The sequence below is a fragment of the Pelophylax lessonae genome, assembly GCF_965119305.1.
Source record: "Pelophylax lessonae genome assembly, chromosome: 1".
Taxonomy (NCBI): Eukaryota; Metazoa; Chordata; class Amphibia; order Anura; family Ranidae; genus Pelophylax; species Pelophylax lessonae.
This window is the reverse complement of record NC_138768.1, coordinates 328,628,991-328,649,886: the sequence shown is the minus strand read 5'-3', so window position 1 is coordinate 328,649,886 and position 20,896 is coordinate 328,628,991. Positions and strand designations below refer to the sequence as shown.

Below are 20,896 nucleotides of genomic sequence, written 5' to 3'. Positions count from 1 at the left end.
GTTTTCCAGCCGGTGGTGGTTTGCACTTTTTGGTGTCATTAAGTGATTGAAGAACACTGCGGTGGATCACTCTTTATATTGCATTTATTTTTATTTTTTTTTACAAATAGACTTCGTTTTTTTTTTTTTTTTTTTGGGGGGGGGGGGTAGTTTTATGTATTGTTGACTTAAAAGGACTTTGATTGAAGACACACACATTTTTATTATTTATTATATTTTTATTCTATTACTTTTTATGGTGAATTTTGGTTGCGCTGCACTGTAAGAATATTTATATCCCCAGACAGAACTGTCTTAAACACAGGCATGATTCTGTGATGGACATCACTGCATGGGGTCAGGAATACTTAAAAAAAATCACTGTCTGTGAAAAGAGTTTACCGTGCCATCCAAACATGCAAGGTAAAGCTCTATCATGCAAAGAACAAGCCATATCTGAACATGGTCCAGAAACGCTGCCGTCTTCTCTGGCCAAAGCTCATTTAAAGCGCAAGGTGGGAAACTGAGACAAATCAAAATTTGACATTCGTTTTTTGGCAATCATGTGGAGGAGAGGGACCTTCCAACTGACAGTGCTCAGTTGAAAAGCCTGCGCCTCTGATGGTATGAGGGTGCATTACTGCGTATGGAATGGACAGCTTGCACATATGGAAGGGCACCATCAATGCTGAAAGATATATCCAGGTTTTAGAGCAGCAGATGCTCCCATCCAGACAGCATCTTTTTCAGGGAAAGTCTTGCATATTTCAGCAGGACAATGCTAAACCGCATACTGCATCTATGACAACAGCATGCCTTTGTAGTAGAAGAGTCCGGATGCTTAAGTGGACTGTCTGCAGTCCAGACCTTTCACCACTTGAAAATATTTGGCACATCTTGGAATGAAAAATACAACAAAGAAGACCCAGGACTGTTGAGCAGTTAGAATCCTGTATCAGGCAATTATGGGACAAGATTCCTCTCCCAAAACTCCAGCAACTGGTCTCCTCAGTTCCCAGATGTTTACAGAGTGTTGTTAATAGAAGAGTGGATGCTCCACCATGGTAAACATAGCCCTGTCCCAAGGTTTTGGAGACGTGTTGCTGTCATCAAGTTCAAAAGTACATTATTTTTTTCTTAAAATTGTATGTTTTCTTGCTTTAAACATTTGATATGTTTTCTATTTTATATTGTGAATAAAATAAGGGCTTGTGAGATTTGTAAATCATTGCATTCTGTTTTTAATGTAAATTTTACACATCGTCTGAACTTTTTTGGAATTAGGGTTATATTTCGTGCATTGGTATGTGCACTGGAAAAAGATAGAAACTAAGTTCTGTTAGCTTAGCATTTGCACAAATGAGCTGAGAAATGCTTCCACATTTTAGCCTTTTGGGAACATCTGCAGACTGCAATAATCAGAATTTAAATAATGTTAGGTCTGTTTAAAATATTAACTCACTGTACAAAAAAATATCTAGTGGCTAAGGGCAGCAACAATTTCATATACAGCATGCAAAGATGCACTGTGAAGAAAGAATACACAACAACATTTTATTTTAAAATGAATGTGTGATTACTTAATGGAACCAGTTAGCTTTGCATAAATAATATAGACAACGTATGCAGAACTGTGGATTGTGTATTTTACGGAGTATAAGCATTTTTTTTTTTTTAAAGCATCATGATGCTGCTTCTCATTTATCATTTTCCATCCTAAGAAGCTTGGTTCCATACCTTATCTCCAGGTATCTTATGTCAAGAAGATGTCTAAAGGTTATTGAACTGCTTCAGATAAAGCTTCCTCTTGTGTCTTCAAACAGCCCATCATACACGAAATGCTATACTGTACATCCACACCAGTTTTTTAGATTATGTATGATGCCATCCTGAGATTCATCTGCATGGGCCATTTGAGTTGAGAGAGGAAAGCATTAGAATAATCACTGCCGTTAGGGATTTTATACAGAAAATGGCTTTGCAGAATGTCTGTGGCTGGGATATAGATTCTTCAGTTCAGCCAACAAGAAATAACCTCCATCCCTTTCCAAATATGATTGTATCACATGCTCCTTGTGTACTTCAGAGAGCTCATGACTTTTCTTCTTCTCATCTTCGCAGCACTGGTCCCCCACCACCAGAACATGGCACTACCACTCTCGCCTTTCTGTATGCAGATGGTGTTGCTGTTGCAACCGACTCACGTTCCTCTGCTGGAAAGCTTGTCTCCAGCCCTGACAGCCGTAAAGCATTTCTTATCCACAGCCATTTGCTGGCCACCACTTCAGGCAGTGCTGCTGATTGCCAGTTTTTTGGACGAGTTTTGGCCAAGGAGTGCAGGCTGTACCAGGTGCGGAATGGATACATGCCAAGCGTCCGAGGAGCAGCTAGAATGTTGAGCGTCCTGATGATGCCTTTTCGGGGAACAAAAGTTTGTGCTGCTGTTACTTTATGCGGATGGGATAGAGATGGCCCTTGCATCTGTTATGTATATAATGATGGAACCCGTCTCTGCTCAGATATCCTGTCGGTTGGATCAGGCTCTCCATTTGCCTACAGTATTATTGATGATGGGTACAAACCTGGAATGAAGGAAGAAGAAGCCCGCCAGCTTGCTAGAAGAGCAGTGTGCCATGCAGGCCGAAGAGATGCCTATTCTGGTGGATTAGTGGATGTGTACTGGTTAAGAGAGGGAGGCTGTGAGATGGATCCTAGAGAAGACTTGTCACAACTTTATGAGCGAATAGTAGAAGAAAAGGTGCTGAGAAGCAAACCTCAGAAGCTGCCAGCTCCTTAATAATCCCTATAAGCAATTTTTGTGACACATAAAAAAGTCGCTTATTACAACCATATCATATAAAATGTCTTGTGATATATCAAATCACCAATGTTTATCTTGTATTTAGCATTTATTCAAATGTGTTTTAAAGCAGTAAACCCAAAACCAAAAATGTTTTGTATTGTAGCTTAACAATTCATGTTGGCTGCATTTGTTTTCATTTTTTAATCTTTTTTCTTTTATTTCCACCTGGTGAACTGACCAGTACTGTAATTCTATTATTTTTAAATTTCTTTTAACAGACCAAGCTATCCAGACAAAGTGACATTTAGAGGGTTGAGATAAGCCATTGACCACTGACAGGGGTGCTTAAAATAGTCAGTGTTTATCCATTTATGTAAAACCTTTCTCCTGAAAGGAAAAAATAAATGTTTGCTGTAACTGCTTAAAAAAGTGTTAGCTGGAGTTCATCTTTAACGGGTAACTCCACTTTCAGGGGTATATAAAATAGCAAATATAAAAAAAAAATATAGCGTATACAATTGGCGACACAAGTCATATTGTAATTGAATGTTATTAAAAATTACCTTTCCTTTTCAATCTGCAATTTCAGTAATAAAGTGTTAGCTGGAGTTCAGCTTTAACGGGTAACTTCACTTTCAGGGGTATATTAAAAAGCAAATAGAAAAAATAATATAGCGTATACAATTGGCGACACAAGTTATATTGTAAATGAATGTTATTAAAAATTACCGTTCCTTTTCAATCTGCAATTTCAGTAAAATGCAATGCAATATGACTACCTGGAGTTGTTCTATACACAGAATGTGTACATAAATGCCCCCCAGAAACATAATTTCCTGCTTGTGTGATTGGCTCACTTATTTTCCCAGAAGTCTGCACTAAGATACAAGTCAGATTTCAGGCATGCCCTGGAATAAAAAAGTAATTTTTGCTGAGATACTCCCAATAGGAAATCACGTCTAAAAGGATGCAGACCCTGCAATTTTCCTTCGTTAAAGCCCTGCAAGTGTTGCAGCTGATTGATAACTATGAAACCAATCTTATGCCGATTCACTATGCACATGGACACAAACAAACAGCTATTTTTTTCAGAATAACAAAAGGTAGGAATCTGCAACGTTTGTTAAAATCCCTGTAATGTACAGAGATCACCCAGAGGGGAATGTTTTTTTTTTTGTCAAAAAAAGTGGAGTTACTCTTTAAATTGTTAGTCACGTCCATCTAATCCGTTAGTACATCTAACACTACTTTTTCCCCAGAGTGACAATGCTGCTATCCAAAGATGTCTCTGTTGCTCCTCCATGTAGAGTGGAGATACCAAAAGTGTGATACTGATTGGATCACCAGGTAAAACCAAAGGGGAAAATGAATGCGGCCAGCAAATTTAAAGATTGATAATCTGCAATATATTAATATTTAGTTTTTGGGTTTAATACCACTTTTAAAGCCTAAAAGCTCTCACTTTTGTATCTTTACTTTTCCAGTGTGAACACGCTTGTTTAAGTTATCTCTTTATACTGCCCTGCCAAATTAAAAATAGGCTGCAGCGTTTGTCCACATTGACACTCAGCCCGCTTTCTACACTACGACTCCCCATGGAAAGATGTCGCTGCTTAGTTTATGCCAGCAGTATATACACAGATGTACGGTGTATTCCCTGAAGCAGTGTATTCTTTGCTAATACAATATTTTAGAGGCAGTCTGGTGAATAAACATTATATTAAATATTTATGCTTCAAATTCTCTCAATTTACCAGTGCACAGTAGTTCTCATATAAAGGTCCATTCAGACCTTGGCATACGAGTGCATTGCATTAATGCGTTAATGTTTTATTTCACACATTAATATGCATTTCATTAAGGAAGCCTATTCAAATGAATGAGCTAGCAATTTATCAAACTGCTAAAAAATAAAATGGACATGTACCTTTTTTGTCAACGCAGCGTACCACAATGCAGGGTAGTGCCTTGCTATGCATTGTAGTTTGCTGCAATCTATGTGCTTTGGAGATTTGCCTTAGTACTATTGCCTTAGTGCATTGGAATGCCCATTAAAACAAATGGCACCACAACAAACTAATGCACATAATGTTACCACAACACACTTCACTTCATTGGAAAGGTGTGTTTTGGCCCATGGTGTAATGACATGGATTATATTTCTGCCATTATAAATATGCATCAATGGAAAGGACCCAAAGCAAGCATATCCAATTTTTTTTAACATCTTACTAATCAAGTATGAATATGGCGATTGCTCTTTTGTTTATTGTAAGAAATATAATGGGACAGCAGCACCCCTAATGAGGTGCAACAGAATATCTGATACATATTTCCTGTTGTTCAATTATTTTACTATCACTAATAAAAACCAAATGTCATTTCTAATATTGTAACATGTGATTATCAATATAATAAAATGTTTCTGTCTACCTTTGTAAGGAAGTCTTATTTATTTATCACATGGCTTATTTAGGAAATAAAAAATTATTTCAGGGATTTAGGAACTATATTGAGGAAAAGGACTTCCAAGGCAGTATTCTCAGAAATTCTGCCTATATTTTAAGCTACAGCAAAGAATCAGCAGAAGCTTTGAGTACTTAGCTAGTGGCTGAGGAACTTGTAGGCAGGTAGCTTACTGTATATATAAATAGCACCTGGCTCCCCAGGTCAGGAGGAAAGGGTTAATGGGGTCCAGCCTTCCTCCCATGTTCTAAATAAGGGAAGAGGGCTGAATCCTAAGGGGGCTCAGGGGAACGCTTGGAGAAACGCATGGAGAACATAGCCATCTAGAGACTTGCTGGGACATGTGGTCTGCTCTGGAACGCCGATTTGCTGGAAGACCCCAAGAACATTCACTTCTCTGTTCGAGCATTGCCAAGTATGGACTTTTCTTAAAGAGATTTGACCTGTGCAGGTAACCTGGGGCAGCCACAGTTAGATTTAGTTAGGTGAAAGATGTTATTGCATGTTATACATGTTGTACCAGGTTTATGCCTGGTACACGCTATCAGTTTTTCTTTGTTCAACCAAGCGGGCTGAACAAAAAAAAAAAACAGAGGAGCTCGGGAGGAGCCGTTGTTCTAACCATGCAATGTTAATATAGAGATCTCCCCACTGGGCTATTGTGTTCTGACAGAGGGACTGCCCCCCCCGCCAAAACACATCAGTCAGCACTTACAGCGATTTCAAGCCAGTTCTACAGAAGCCTTCTGTCAGGTTGGTGTACACACGGGCCGAATGTCTAAGGTTTTTATTGAACCGGCCAATATTCGGCTCGTATGCACAGGGCCTTACAGTAAAAGTTGATGCAACTGCTCAGAGCCTGGTTTGAAAATATTCAAAGGGGTGCATGTAAGGTCCCAGGACATGAAGGAACCTGGGTCCATAACAGCAATATGGGGTATGTGTAACATCATGACAACAGAGGGTAATTCAACAAGACAAGGAGGAAGAAGTAGTTGTTATGAGTAATTTTAAGGAGCAGCAACCAGTTGTTGGAGCGTTACCTGGTTAGGTGACAGGTTGTCTGGTAGCGAGGGGTTTGGTGCTTTGACTCCCTCCCTAGCTGTCCATCTCCACCTGTCACCAGGAGTAGATAGGAGATTAGGGAGACCTATGGCCTGTTTACTAGGTATGGGAAGAGAAGAGTTAAGTGAGAGCACGCATGAGGTCTTCGCTATATGCTCGGCTTGTTTACTAGGTATGGGAAGAGAAGAGTTAAGTGAGAGCATGCATGAGGTCTTCGCTATATGCTCGGCTTGTTTACTAGGTATGGGAAGAGAAGAGTTAAGTGAGAGCACGCATGAGGCCTGTACTAGGTGCTCGGCGGGACCCCATTCTGTTACTGGGAGTGAGGTAACAGAGGTACGCTGGCTGGTGAAGTGAGAAGAGACTCAGCCTGTCCCTCCGAATGCAACACATATATCCGGACAAGTGTGTAGGTCATGGGACGAGGCAGCTTATGGAAGAACTCTGTATTTTGGGTTTTGGGTACTGCACACATGTGGCTCATCTTTGAGTTGGGAGGCCGCTTAATGTTTGACACTTCACATGATTGTGGGCATTGGTGAGCAATAAAGTGTTACCCCACATGCAAGGGTTAGTGACCCTATTCAAAGCCTGGCATAGCCCAAAGAACCCACCCGGGGTAGGCCTCTCATATGACCCTTGCTTGTTGCCCAATGAGAAGGGAAAACATGAAGGACATGACAGTCACCCTATCACCCTACCCCTTACAAACTAGTACAGAAAGGAGGGTTTTGGATTTATAAAGAACTTGGCTGACTTTTCGGTCGGTTATCAGTTCTATAGCAGGGACAGACTTTACTAAATAAGGAGGGTACAGCTCTTTTGGGGGAGAAGATGGCCAAAGAGTTAGAGGAAATTTTAAATTAGGTGATGAAGGAGTGGGATCAGAGGAAACTATTCCAGATAATGAGCGAGGAGCAGAAGGTTCTACTGTGCTCAGTGATGGTAGTGAAATTGGAGTACCTAAGACCAATGCACCTAGGCTTCCAGAATTCTACTGCAGCCTTAGAACACACTAGGATAAAATAAATGAGCTGGTAGAAAATTAAAAGGCGTGTTCACAAATGTTAGTAGGCTAAGTTCACCTTTTCTGGCAAATAGCCTATGCAGTCAAGGGGCCCCAGCAGGTGGGACCACATTGGCTAGCTGTTGACTCCATGTGATTCCTAGAACTGGCTTAGTTCTTCTTACTTGGGACAGTTGTTTACTTACCGACCTGTTGTTTTAGAGAAACTCCACCATATTGTTTCACCTTCTCCTGGCCTTAAGCCCACTCTCACACATATTCCCTGCCTGAGGCCTGTTACCTGGAATAAACGAATATTCAGACAAGTTGCATTTTCACTTCTTTACTGCATAACGCCACTCCAGCGCAATTCTTCACTTACAGGAACATTGACAGTTCAGGCTCACTGATAACAGTTCACAATGCAGAGCACTCTCCTATTTCTCACACAGTGCTATACAGTGGTCTCCTAAATCTTCCCCAGATGTTATAATCTATTTAGCAAGGTATTACTTACTTAGGGTATCCTTCCTCATACAAAAATAAATACTCCATAGGCCCAGGGGCCACTCCAAACCAAGCCATGGGGCCCGCTAAATGAGGATCAAGGGGGGTCACAGTTTCTCTGCTGTCCCTAATGTGTCCTCACTCACAACCTTGACAGTTCAGCCCTGCGGAGGGCTCTTTAATTCAGCTCCAATTCAGCACTACATCTCTGCAGATCAGGGTCCCATACCAAGTGCACGAGACCCCCACCCACAGCTGGCATATAAATGGGCACTAACATCTGCAAACGTGCAGATTTATAAAACATTAATTTTATTTTTAATACTAGTAGGCCATTTAGAGACCAGCCTGGTTGCAAAACTCACAGTTAGCAATCCCTACATCCTAACTTTTTTAGGATAGAGTGGGGAAAGTTAGAACCACTGTTAAATTTGTATTACTGTTTGCTGTCCTACTGGGGAGGTTTATTTCTGGTTGCAGCTTCTTATGCTTAAAACAGAATTTAACTTCTGCATAAAAAAAAAGAAAAAAAAATGGCTCTTGGAAGCTTTAAACCACACTGCACAGGATATTAGCAAATTCTGTCCGACTTACCTGCCAAGCTATCCCCTTCAGCACTGCGGTGTCAGAGCTATCGGCTGTCATGGGTACTTCCATCTTCTTCTGGTTGTCCTTCCGGGTTCAGACACTTTAGCCGCTTGATTGGCCAGGCCGGGATGTGCATGGATGCACGCATGTGCATGGAAGTCACATCATCATGGCACAAAGAGGTGCCGTAAATGTGTGCTGAGCTTTACAAGTGTGGTCCAGCATACTGTACATAAACGCTGACAGGCAGGGAAAAGGGGTTATGACAGAAGAGACCAGCAAGGTCTAGACTGTCATCAAAATCTTACCTGTCAGTGGTTTTCTATTTTCTGGGTTTAATTCCACTTTAACCTCTTCTTGTTCCACTACTTCTCTGTTCAACAGGAGAAGTGAAATGGCAAACTTGGTACTTTTGTTGATAGGAAAGCATGTGACATGACAGTGCTGGTGCTTAGTGGTTAGCCATTCAGGAACTCAGGAAATTCAGTGATGTCAAATGAGGGAGAGAATCTTCAGCCCTGTGTAAGCTCTAAATTTTCTTATGAAAAAAAAAGTGCCTTTGTGGTGTCCACATGCCTTCCAGAGACCAGTTAGGTTGTTGTGATGTGTTGAGACATGCGCCACTTTTATTCAGGTAGCGCTTACCCCTGGAGGGGCCTGTTGGAAATAGGTCCCAAATTAGTAAAGAGGCTGCCAATCAGTTTAGGCTCAGTCTAGATTATGTCTTTTTAGTATTTATTACTGAAGAATTTTAACAGGGGAGGGGTTTTGGGTCAGAGAACACTACCAAATTATCAGCAGCAATAATCCAAGCACAGGCTTCTCACTAATAGCAGTTTTTCCCGGAGGTAACACAGGAAAAGCCAGTATATCTGGGGCCCGACAGCAGAAGTCAATATGGCCACTTCTGGCACTCAGTTCCCTTTATAGCACTCAGACAACTAATAGTCTATAGCAGGGCTCAAAATTTCAAGCCATGAGCTACTAGCCAGGCCTTAAGAGTTACTCGCCACTTGTTGCCCCACCCAAACCCCACCCTGCTCCGCCCCTAAACACGCCCTCTACATTGCAGAGCGCCCACAGCATGTCCCCTTAAATTGCAGAGTGCCCACAGCATGTCCCCTTACATTGCAGAGCGCCCACAGCATGTCCCCTTACATTGCAGAGCGCCCACAGCATGTCCCCTTAAATTGCAGAGCGCCCACAGCATGTCCCCTTAAATTGCAGAGCGCCCACAGCATGTCCCCTTACATTGCAGAGCGCCCACAGCATGTCCCCTTAAATTGCAGAGCGCTCGCAGCATGTCCCCTAAATTGCAGAGCGCTCACAGCATGTCCCCTTACATTGCAGAGCGCCCACAGCATGTCCCCTTACATTGCAGAGCGCCCACAACATGTCCCCTTTCATTGCAGAGCGCCCACAGCATGTCCCCTTTCATTGCAGAGCGCCCACAGCATGTCCCCTTTCATTGCAGAGCGCCCACAGCATGTCCCCTTAAATTGCAGAGCGCCCACAGCATGTCCCCTTTCATTGCAGGGCGCCCACAGCATGTCCCCTTTCATTGCAGAGCGCCCACAGCATGTCCCCTTTCATTGCAGAGCGATCACAGCATGTCCCCTTAAATTGCAGAGCGCCCACAGCATGTCCCCTTAAATTGCAGAGCGATCACAGCATGTCCCCTTAAATTGCAGAGCGATCACAGCATGTCCCCTTTCATTGCAGAGCGATAGCAGCATGTCCCCTTAAATTGCAGAGCGATCACAGCATGTCCCCTTACATTGCAGAGCGCCCTCAGCATGTCCCCTTACATTGCAGAGCGCCCACAACATGTCCCCTTAAATTGCAGAGCGCCCACAGCATGTCCCCTTTCATTGCAGAGCGATCACAGCATGTCCCCTTAAATTGCAGAGCGATCACAGCATGTCCCCTTTCATTGCAGAGTGATCGCAGCATGTCCCCTTAAATTGCAGAGCGCTCACAGCATGACCCCTTAAATTGCAGAGCGCTCACAGCATGACCCCTTAAATTGCAGAGCGCCCACAGCATGTCCCCTTTCATTGCAGAGTGATCACAGCATGTCCCCTTAAATTGCAGAGCGCCCACAGCATGTTCCCTTAAATTGCAGAGTGATCACAGCATGTCCCCTTAAATTGCAGAGCGATCACAGCATGTCCCCTTTCATTGCAGAGCGATCGCAGCATGTCCCCTTAAATTGCAGAGCGATCACAGCATGTCCCCTTTCATTGCAGAGCGATCGCAGCATGTCCCCTTTCATTGCAGAGCGATCGCAGCATGTCCCCTTAAATTGCAGAGCGCCCACAGCATGTCCCCTTTCATTGCAGAGCGATCACAGCATGTCCCCTTAAATTGCAGAGCGCCCACAGCATGTCCCCTTAAATTGCAGAGCGATCACAGCATGTCCCCTTAAATTGCAGAGCGATCACAGCATGTCCCCTTTCATTGCAGAGCGATCGCAGCATGTCCCCTTAAATTGCAGAGCGATCACAGCATGTCCCCTTTCATTGCAGAGCGATCGCAGCATGTCCCCTTTCATTGCAGAGCGATCGCAGCATGTCCCCTTAAATTGCAGAGCGCCCACAGCATGTCCCCTTAAATTGCAGAGCGATCACAGCATGTCCCCTTAAATTGCAGAGCGATCACAGCATGTCCCCTTTCATTGCAGAGTGATCGCAGCATGTCCCCTTAAATTGCAGAGCGCTCACAGCATGACCCCTTAAATTGCAGAGCGCTCACAGCATGACCCCTTAAATTGCAGAGCGCCCACAGCATGTCCCCTTACATTGCAGAGTGCCCACAGCATTACCCCTTTCATTGCAGAGCGCCCACAGCATGTCCCCTTTCATTGCACAGTACCCACAGCATGTCCCCTTAATTGCAGAGCGATCATCACAGCATGTCTCCTTAATTGCAGAGCGCCCACAGCATGTCTCCTTAATTGCAGAGCGATCACAGCGTGCACTTACCTGCAGCAGGCGGCTTCTCATCAATCCTGTGCATCCTCCGTGTCTCCCGAGTCCTCCTCCTCGGCCAGTTACAATCGCTCGCCTTTTGGCCAATCAGGAAACACCTGCCTCCTGATCGGCCAGTAGGAGGATCCCTGTGACAATAGCGAATACTCAGAAACACTCAAAAAGAAAGTAAAAGTAATCGCCGGCTGCTGTTAATGGCGGCGGCGGCGGCATGCACAGCTCGTCATCCTCAAAATTCCACTCGCAAAATGCTAGTAGGCGAGTGGAATTTTTGAGGGCTGGTCTATAGCAAGGTCTTTACTCACAGTGTCCCAGGAGGAGCTGCCTGCTACCCAGCATCCACAGGTAAATCCTAAGAGAAGGAGATTTCAAGATCCTTCCCCAGACCAGACTTACAGTGCTCTCCTGTAAAATACATCAACTATCTTCTCCAGGCCTCCAGCCCAGTAGCTGACGAGGCCCAGACTGCAATTTCTTGTCTCAGTAAAGCTGCCTCCAGGGACAACAGCCCAGAGAGAACAAAAACCCCCAGTGGAGGGTAAAACAACTCTGACAAGGCTTCCTAAACATTTACCACCTCCCTAGCCACCTTCTGGATGCATCCTTCCAGGGATTGGCTGGGACATGATAAACATTTACACTGATCATTTGAATCTCCCTGCCCTATACTCTGCAAAAGTCTTTCAGAGGCAGGTGAAAAGAATCAAATGTTCAGCTCAGAAAATGCTGAACAGACCAAAACAATCAATCACTGCTCCACTCACTACAGTGAAGTCAAGTAAAATTAAACTGTTACTAAACCCACAACAGTGAAATCAGTCTGTATATGCAGTAAAGCATGCTTGTTATACTCACTGTGAAACCTAAGGGGTTAATCCTCTGCATTGTATAAAACGGCTGTTTGATCCTGTCTTCTCTTATCCTCCCCCTCTTCCACAGTCCCCAAACCATCTCCTGATAGAACAGAAGCTAGGGGACAAGCTGCACATACTAAATTTTCTGTGCATTGCTAAAGATTTTTCTTTTTCTTGGGAGAGTGAATGTTATCAGCACAGGGTCAATCTGCACTATCCAGACAGAGGGTTAGGGGTTCTGCAGCCTCATAGGACAGTCAGAGTAAAATGAAAACTTCTCCCACAAGCTTTAACCAGACATTGACAGAAGTCAAAAGACTGCTCTAACTGCTGATAACAGGTATTAAGCAGTTTATATTTACTAAAACTATGGCATTTTCATGTTCTGTGTACTGTGGGGGACCAGATATAGTGAATGTAGGCTCCTGGGTTTAATAACACTTTAACTAAAGGAAGTTGCTACATTTTATTTCTTACTAGCACCATAATATGTGGGCTACATAGATCCTGAATGGGCCCTAAATAGTATTCAAATGTGCAGGGACTTAAAGTGACATTAAAGGTTCTTTTATAACAAACATATCATACTTACCTGCTCTGTGCAGTGGTTTTGCACAGAGCAGCCCAGATCCTCCTCTTTTAAGGTCCCCTGCTAGCATTTATGGCTCCTCCTCCTTAGCCAGTGCCCCCAATAGCAAACAGCTTGCTCTGGGGACAGTGGTGCGTGCTTAATCTCGAGCCCTGCTCCATGCGCCCATAAGACACACAGAGCTGCGTCTCGGTCCTGCCCTCTCCTCATTGGCTCACTGGCTGTGATTGACAACAGCAGGAGCCAATTAGGAATAAGAGACCTGGGAGAAGCTCAGCTCTCGTGCACATCGCTGGATCGAGAGGGACCTCAGATGACTATTTGGGGTGGTGCTACACACAGAAGGTTTTTTACCTTAATGCATAGATTGCATGAGGGTAAAAAACCTTGAGCCTTTACAACCACTTTAATCTTTGCTCATGTTCTCTGCCTTTGGTGTTGAAAATAAAGTTGCAAGTGTGACCGAATTGATAGGCCTATTGCATTAACTCTTCAGTAATGTTTTTTAACGGGTATGATAATCAGGCAGAACAGGTTGGATGGTACTGATCTGTATATTCAAAAGATTGGTTTCAGATGTGTTTCTTGCAAGAATAAAATTGTTAGATAACATGTTTAGTAATTCAGTTGTATAAAGAGATAGATAGTAAGTTAAGGTAAATTGCTGAGAAAAGTGCGTTATCTGTATGCATTATGTATACACTTGCCTTTATCTGTGATATGCTTGCATTAAACTCATTAACCTCTTAGGGAGCAGAGCGCAGATGGCATTCCACATAGGGTTTATTGAACCCTATGTCAATATGTTGGCAATACGTGTGTTTTCACAGTGAATGCTGAATGGAGCTATTAGGACATGTCTGATTGTCTTCTGTTTAGCATTCACTGTGAATAATAATGTGTCTTTCTGTCTTGCCAGCATGTTCCGTCTCTCAGAACTGTACTACTTTGCAGTATAAGCTTAATCTCCGTAACAATTGTTACTGTTTATGTGAATATGAACAAATAAAAAATGTAATTCCTTCTGACATAGAGTTAAATTGGTGATTGACATTTTTCTGTCTCGCCCCCCCCCCCCCCTCCTATATCCTTAAGAAATCACTTTCAAATGGCAGCTCCTTGCCCCTCAGTAATAAAAATGAACCAATTACAATAATGTAACCAAAAATATGCAAGCTCAGTATTGAGAACTAGAAATTAATAAAAGGATTGCAGACTGTCTGCTATACCTCCCACGTAACGCAGAAAAAAGGAAAATACTGCAGAGCGAGAGAGGATATTAGAGGAGGAAAGGGCTCTGGCTGAAAGTGGAGGAACGTGTAGAGGAAATGCAGCAATGTCAGAGACGAAGCTAAGGCCAGGTTGCTGAAGAAGCAGCTGTTGATCAGAAGAGGGAGGTGGCATTAGAAACAACTCCAGGAAAGGAACAACAAAATGTTAACATTTATGTGAATGGAGGGGTGAGATGGAAAAAGGTGCTGATCAGGAAGGGGACAACAACCGATCAGGACAAGTTTTCTAACCTAATGTGAGATCATCTCTCATCTCATTTCTAAGACTGAGCTTAAAGTGATTGTAAAGTCTTGTTTTCTTTTTTTCAATAAAAATAACAAACATGCTATACTTACCTCCTCTGTTGGTTTTGCACAAAGCACCCCGGATTCTCCTCTTCTCGGGTCCCTCTTCAGCTTTCCTGGCCCCTCCCTCTCTTTGAGTGCCCCCACAGCAAGCAGCTTGCTATGGGGGCACCCAGGCCAAGTCACAGCTTCCTGTATCCATTTAGACACGAGTGCGGTTTGGCCCCACCCCCTCTCCCTCCTAATTGGCTAATTGACTTTAATTGACAGCAGTGGGAGCCAATGGCACCGCTGCTGTGTCTTAAGCCCCGTACACACGATGAGATTATCGAACGATCTGTCGTCCGTTTTTTGTGGAATGCTAGTCTGATGTGGAAAGTGAAGAGGTTATTTTCATACAAATTTTCCCGTACGACAGAATTCTACTTCAGAAGTGATGTCATGTGTTGGATTGCTTTATATGTGTTCTTTCATCTCTGAGCATGCCTAGTCTTGCTCATAAGATTTTTCCTTGTCGAAATCTGTACTAATGAGACAAAAATCGGACGTGTGTTGACGGAGGACAACATTTTTAATGCCTGCACATCAGGATTTTGTCAGCCGAAAAGTCGGAGTCGGCTGTCGAAAGCACCATACTAACAATCCGAAAATCGGCAGATCGGTTGTCGGATGAAATTTCCCTTCCGAATTTCTTATTGTGTGTACGGGCCTTTAGCCAATGAGGAGGGCAGTCCCGGATGGCTGAGACAATCGTAGACATCGCTGGATCAGGAAGGGTCTTAGGTAAGCATTAGAGGGGCTGCTGCACACTGAAGGTTATTTATTTTAATGCATAGAATCCATTAAAATAAAAAACATTCTGACTTTACAACAGCTTTAACTAAGTGTTTCTATTTGCCCAATATTTCAGCAAAAATTAAATCGTTTGTTACCCCAACACTTTATATTCCTGATATGTGGCTGCTTTACTATGTACTTGTGTGGAAAAGTATGCTGTTCTCTTTGTATTTTTTCCTTTGTGTGAAATCCTCAATGTTCCTGCCAGTTCCTCTGCTTCCTTATTAAAAACTGACCACACTAAGCAGGAGAGCATACTGTGGTCAGTTCTCTAGCTATACTGGGAACTCAGAGTACTCTCCTCCAATGAGCAGACTTGTCCTGACATGCCCCCAGTGCACAGCCATTCACTGGCTCAGTGTGCTGCTGCTTCTCCCCCCCTGCTCATTTGCAGCTGAGAACAGAGGGAATGTGATCACCTATAAAAAATGGGAGAAAGGGTATTTTTTATGTTTTTTTTATCTATAGAAAACATTTTTTGCTTTTAATTTCTTTTGTAAACCGAATAGGTTATTTTACAAGGTGATCATTTACAATCATATTAAAAGATTCCTGCACAATTTCACCACCTTGGGGAAGTGTATTGGAGTCAATAGGGAAAGTTAAAATTTAGGTTGTTTTAAAGGGTTCAGCAGAGAGAGAGAGCCAAGCGCCGATCTAAGTGTAGCACAGCAGTAATTTTAATGACACACAATAAAATCGTTACTCACAAGAGGTCCATAAAAGCAGGCATTGGTAAAATCAGTAAGGGGAAGGTCTCTGGGGTCACATCCGAGGTGGAAGATCCAGTCAGGCGGTAGCGCTGTGATGAGGGAGGACAGCCGATGGCCTCATGTCGGAGGCGGGAGACGTGCAGATCCTCTGTGATGGTGGAGCAGCGTGGGACCGCCGGTCGGATGGCTGTGACGTCACTTCCGGAGACAGCAGGGAATCAAACGGCGACGCGTTGCGGAGCTCCGCTCCTTCTTCAGGCCGCTGCTTTGGAATGACTGAAGGTTTGAATGAAGGTTGTAGACGCTCCTGCCAGTAAGCTAGAAGCAAACAGCCTTAAAGGATAAGTTCACTTTTTAGACAAAAAGTAATAAATGCACATTTTTATGCAGCCTGTAAAGCATCAGTAGATCGCTGTTGTCATGCAGATATCCAGCTGATCTGCCAGTCTATCTGCTTCCCTGTAAATCCCGTACGGGCAAGCAAATACAATCTGACGGGATGAGAGAATGAACTACCACAGCACCTTGGTAGTTCATTGAAAACTACAAGCTGACAGCCGCAAAGGATGCTGGACCTTGTCATCTTTCTTTTCAGAATGTGAATGGATATTGTGATCCGGTGGGCGGAGCCCTGTGCGGCCAATTCTGTTGCAAAGTGTGGCAACAGGTGGGGGGGTTGGTTGGGAGAGATCCCCTGCTAGCTGTCAGAATGGGGGAGTGCATCTGTAACATTTTACACCTTAAATATTTGTGTAACATGTAGCATGTTACCAGTGGTGGCTGGTGCTCCATGGGCCAGGGGGGGGCAGACAGACTGCACCATACACCCCCCCTCCCCCACCAGGCCGCACACCAGGACCCGGGACCCCCCAAGGACTCCAGACCCCCCCACGGCTCACAAACCCTGAGCGGCAGCAGCTTCAGCTTCGGCTTCTTCCCCTTCAGTAGAAGCGTCTTCTCCCCCATGCCCAATGGCATGGCTTCTACCTTCGGCCAATCAGGAAACAGGTCTCAGGACCCGCTTCCCGATTGCCCAGGAGGCGGATCCATGTGACAATAGTGAATATTAATTCGCTATTGTCACACAAGTGGGTGGACTCGGGGCGCAGAGCCCACCTTTTTTTTTAGCCTGTGAGAGCCTCTAAATCTAGTCACATGGCTAAAAAAAAAAAAAGCCCCATTGAACTCCATGCGCCAGTGCCCTGCATGTAGATTAGGGGGCCAGACGCACGGATAGGGGGGGGGCGGCTCCCCTGTGCCCCCAATACACCAGCTGCCACTGCATGTTACAAAAGGTGAACTTATCCTTTCAGCTAGCCATAAATGTCTAGATTTTAACTAGTTCGCTGAACAAATCGTGTCTCCCATCCACAGTGAACAGCATGAATGGAGGAATGTCCTTTCCTGGCTCTTGTATTCATGAACCCATGGCTACTTGAATACCCACCCAGCCACCCCTTCAGAATGGATGCATTCACTGTTCGGCAGATCATTTTCCACCCGACTCGTTCAATTTTAAATTTACTTTTGTTGAGCTGGGTGGTGTTTGCAGGGTTGGCGGTATTTCACCAAGAATCAAACTCAGTTCGAGCCATGTATGGCTAGCTTTACACTCTTTAACTTTGTGCTAAACTTAAATCTTGAATTAACAAAACACTTTAATCTTACAATCTCATTGTATTATGTTTGTGCTTTATACCTGGTGTTTTTACCCCTGGTGTCTTGGGCAATGCACCTTCTAAGGCCCCTTTTACATGGGGTGGATCCGTTTGGACAGACTACGCTTGCTCAGTGAGGATCGCTGCTCAGGCAGATGACAGGTCTATCCCCGCTCACTGTGCAGAGATGGGCCTGGCAGAGTTCCGCTCTCCTCTATGGGGAGATCGGTTAAACACAGACCACCTGTCCGCTTTCATCTAATCCGACCCGCTGGACGGATGGCGAACATATCGTCATGCGTCTGTTTTCAGCAGATTTTGACGGATCAGATGCCAGGTGGGTGTCAGCGGACACATATCTGCTGACATCCACCTCCCCATAGAAGTCAATGGGTCTGCCTGAAAAAAAGACAGGTAGGGACCGATCGGTCCAATCGTGTGAAAGGGGCCTAACACTCTAGCTGAAGTTTAGCTATATAAAAGTTTCTCTATAACTTTAGTGAGCTAACTTATAGACATGTGCAGAACGGAAACATTTGTTTTGTTTCATTTCGGATAGATTAGTTATGTTACTAATTCAGTTTCGTTATAGAATTTGTTTAGTTTGTTTTTGTAATACGTTTAGTTTTAGTAAAATTTTGTTTCGTTTTCATTAAAATTTGTTTCATTTATTAATTTTCTAACGAGTTCTAACTTTTCAGAACAATTAGAATTCGGATTGTTCGAAAAGAGATTGACCGATTCGAATTCTGTGTGAAGAAATAACTGGTTGTTAAGCAACGGGCTGGGAAGCCGCCTGTCTACGTCCTTAACAACCATGAGTCATCATCTGTCAGCGGGCTTCCCCACTGACAGATGAATTTAAAGGTAAAGAATTCTGTTAAAAAAAAATAAAGAATGCTGGCAATTGCCCGGCAATAGAAAGATGTTAAAAAAAATGGTGTCCCCCCCCCCCGTCTATACAGGGACCTTTGGGTCAGGTATGTATTTTAAAGGGGAACCCCACGCCAAAATTGAAAAAATAAAAGGCGTGGGTTCCCCCCATAATCCACACAAGACCCTTATTCAAGTATTCAATCTGGCAAGTCAGGAAAAATGGGGGATGAGCGAGCGCCCCCCCTCGTGAACCATACCAGGCCACATGCCCTCAACATGGGGGTGGATGCTTTAGGGCAGGGGGGCTCTGTACCCACCCACCCACCCCAAAGCACCCTGTCCCAATGTTGATGGGGGCAAGGACCTCTTGATGGGAGCTTATCAGAATCTGGAAGCCCCCTATGTAAATGGGTATTGGGTACATCATACTCATTCACCAAAAAAAAGGGTCAAAAAGTAAAAACCACAGGAAACTGTTTTTGACAAGTCCTTTAAAGAAAAAAAGAGTGTCCCTCGATGTAAATCCATCATCCATCCTGACGCCTGCTAGACCCGAAAAATAGAAAAAAATTGCAAAAAACGCTTCACCTCCTAAGAGACTATCCGCTGTATGCCCTCTCTTCGGCTTTAATAGTTCTTATATAGGCAAGGGGCAGGGCCACCCAGTTACATCACCCGGTGGCACCGCCCCCTTATAACATTACGTGATGTCATGTAACGTCAGAAGGGGCTGTGCCACTGGGTGACATAATCAGGTGGCCCTGCCCCTTGCTTATATAAGAACTGTCAAAGCTTAAGAGTTGGCATACAGCAGATAGTCTCTTAGGAGGTGAAGCGTTTTTTTGCAATTTTTTTCTATTTTTCGGGTCCGGCGAGCATCATGATGGACGATGGATTTACATCGAGGGACACTTTTTTTTTTCTTTTTTCTTTTTAATAAAGGACTTTTCGAAAAATGTTTCCTGTGGTTTTTACTTTTTGACACTTTTTTGATGAATGGGTACGGGTACGATGTACCAGATACCAATTCACATTATGGGGGGTGGGCACAGCACAGGGTTGTTGGGAAGAGGCCCTTGTCCCCATTAACATAGGGACAGGGTGCTTTGGGGTGGGGGGTGCAGACCCCCCCTGCCTCAAAGCACCCACCCCGCCATGTTAAGGGCATGTGGCCTGGTATGGTTCGGGGGAGCACTCGATCATCCGTGCATGCTCAGATAAGGATCTGGTATAGATTTTGGGGGAGACCCCACACCATTTTTTTTATTTTGACGTGGGATTCCCCTTAAAATCCATACCAAATCCAAAGAGCCTGGTATTTTATTCTTTTTTACATTTTTCTATTGCCGGCCAAATGTCGGCATTCTTTATTTATTTATTTATTTATTTTTTTACAGCGTTCTTTATCTCTACATTCATCTGTCAGTGGAGAAGCCCGCTGACAGATGGTGACTCATGGTTGTTAAAGACACGGGGGCGGCTGGCTTCCCGGCCCGCTGCTTAACAACCAGCTATTTTTTCACACAGAATTCGGATTGGTCGAAATCTCTAATTGTTCTGAAAAGTTGGAATTTTTAGCAAACAAATAAACAAAATAAATTTTATTGGATTTCAACTAAATTCGTTACTATTCGTTACTATTTCATTCCAAAACCAAAAATTTGACCAAATTTGTATTTGGACCAAAACAAATTGCACATGTTTTCTAACTTACCTGTAACAAGGATGTCCCACATCCCTCTGTGTAAGGATACCCTGTCCTCCTGTATCCTTCCAGCACTTCGGCAGTCAGTAGCTTCAGATTTTATTTTTTTTTTGTAGCAGTGAAAAAGTTACTGACAAAGACCTGCCCCCTCCTCCCTTCTTCTCCATTGAGAAGCTTTCTTTCATTTCTTTCAATGCTTTCACTGACTGTAACACAATAATTGAATGGGGAAGAATCTGATTGGTCACAGGATTCTCTCTCCCATTCGCAGATCATCTTACAGGCAGTGAAAGCAATAAAAGAAGGTTTCTCAATGGAGGAGGACAGATCTGGCCCTGGTCGGGGACTTTTTACAACAGCTTCACAGAAGACCTGAAGCTATTAAACCTAACAGCAATACATTTCAGAGAGAGGAAGAGGACAGGTCATCCCAGCACAGATGATTTCTATAGGATGCAGCTGTCTGCACAGTGTTGGACATCCTTACAGGCAAGTTGGTTCAGTAAAACTATAGAGATTTTTTTGTTATGGCTAAACTTAAAGCAGAGCTCCTTTCAAAAGGGGAAGATCCGCTAGTTCGCACCCTCCCCCCTCTACTGCCACATATGGCACTATTTGGGGGGGAGAGGGTACCTGGTTACAGACGTGTTCTATTATCAGTTACAAAACCTCCACAAGTTGCA

At 43.7% G+C, this 20,896-nt stretch overlaps 1 protein-coding gene across 1 annotated transcript; it reads left to right on the top strand.

The window, feature by feature from the left end:
* The first annotated feature begins 1,847 nt into the window (after positions 1-1,847).
* On the top strand, positions 1,848-2,822 carry LOC309545117 (proteasome subunit beta type-11-like). The gene has a single exon (XM_082244249.1). The coding sequence runs from the start codon at positions 1,952-1,954 to the stop codon at positions 2,774-2,776; it is 825 nt and encodes a 274-aa protein (XP_082100375.1). The 5' UTR covers positions 1,848-1,951; the 3' UTR covers positions 2,777-2,822.
* The last annotated feature ends 18,074 nt before the right edge of the window (positions 2,823-20,896 follow it).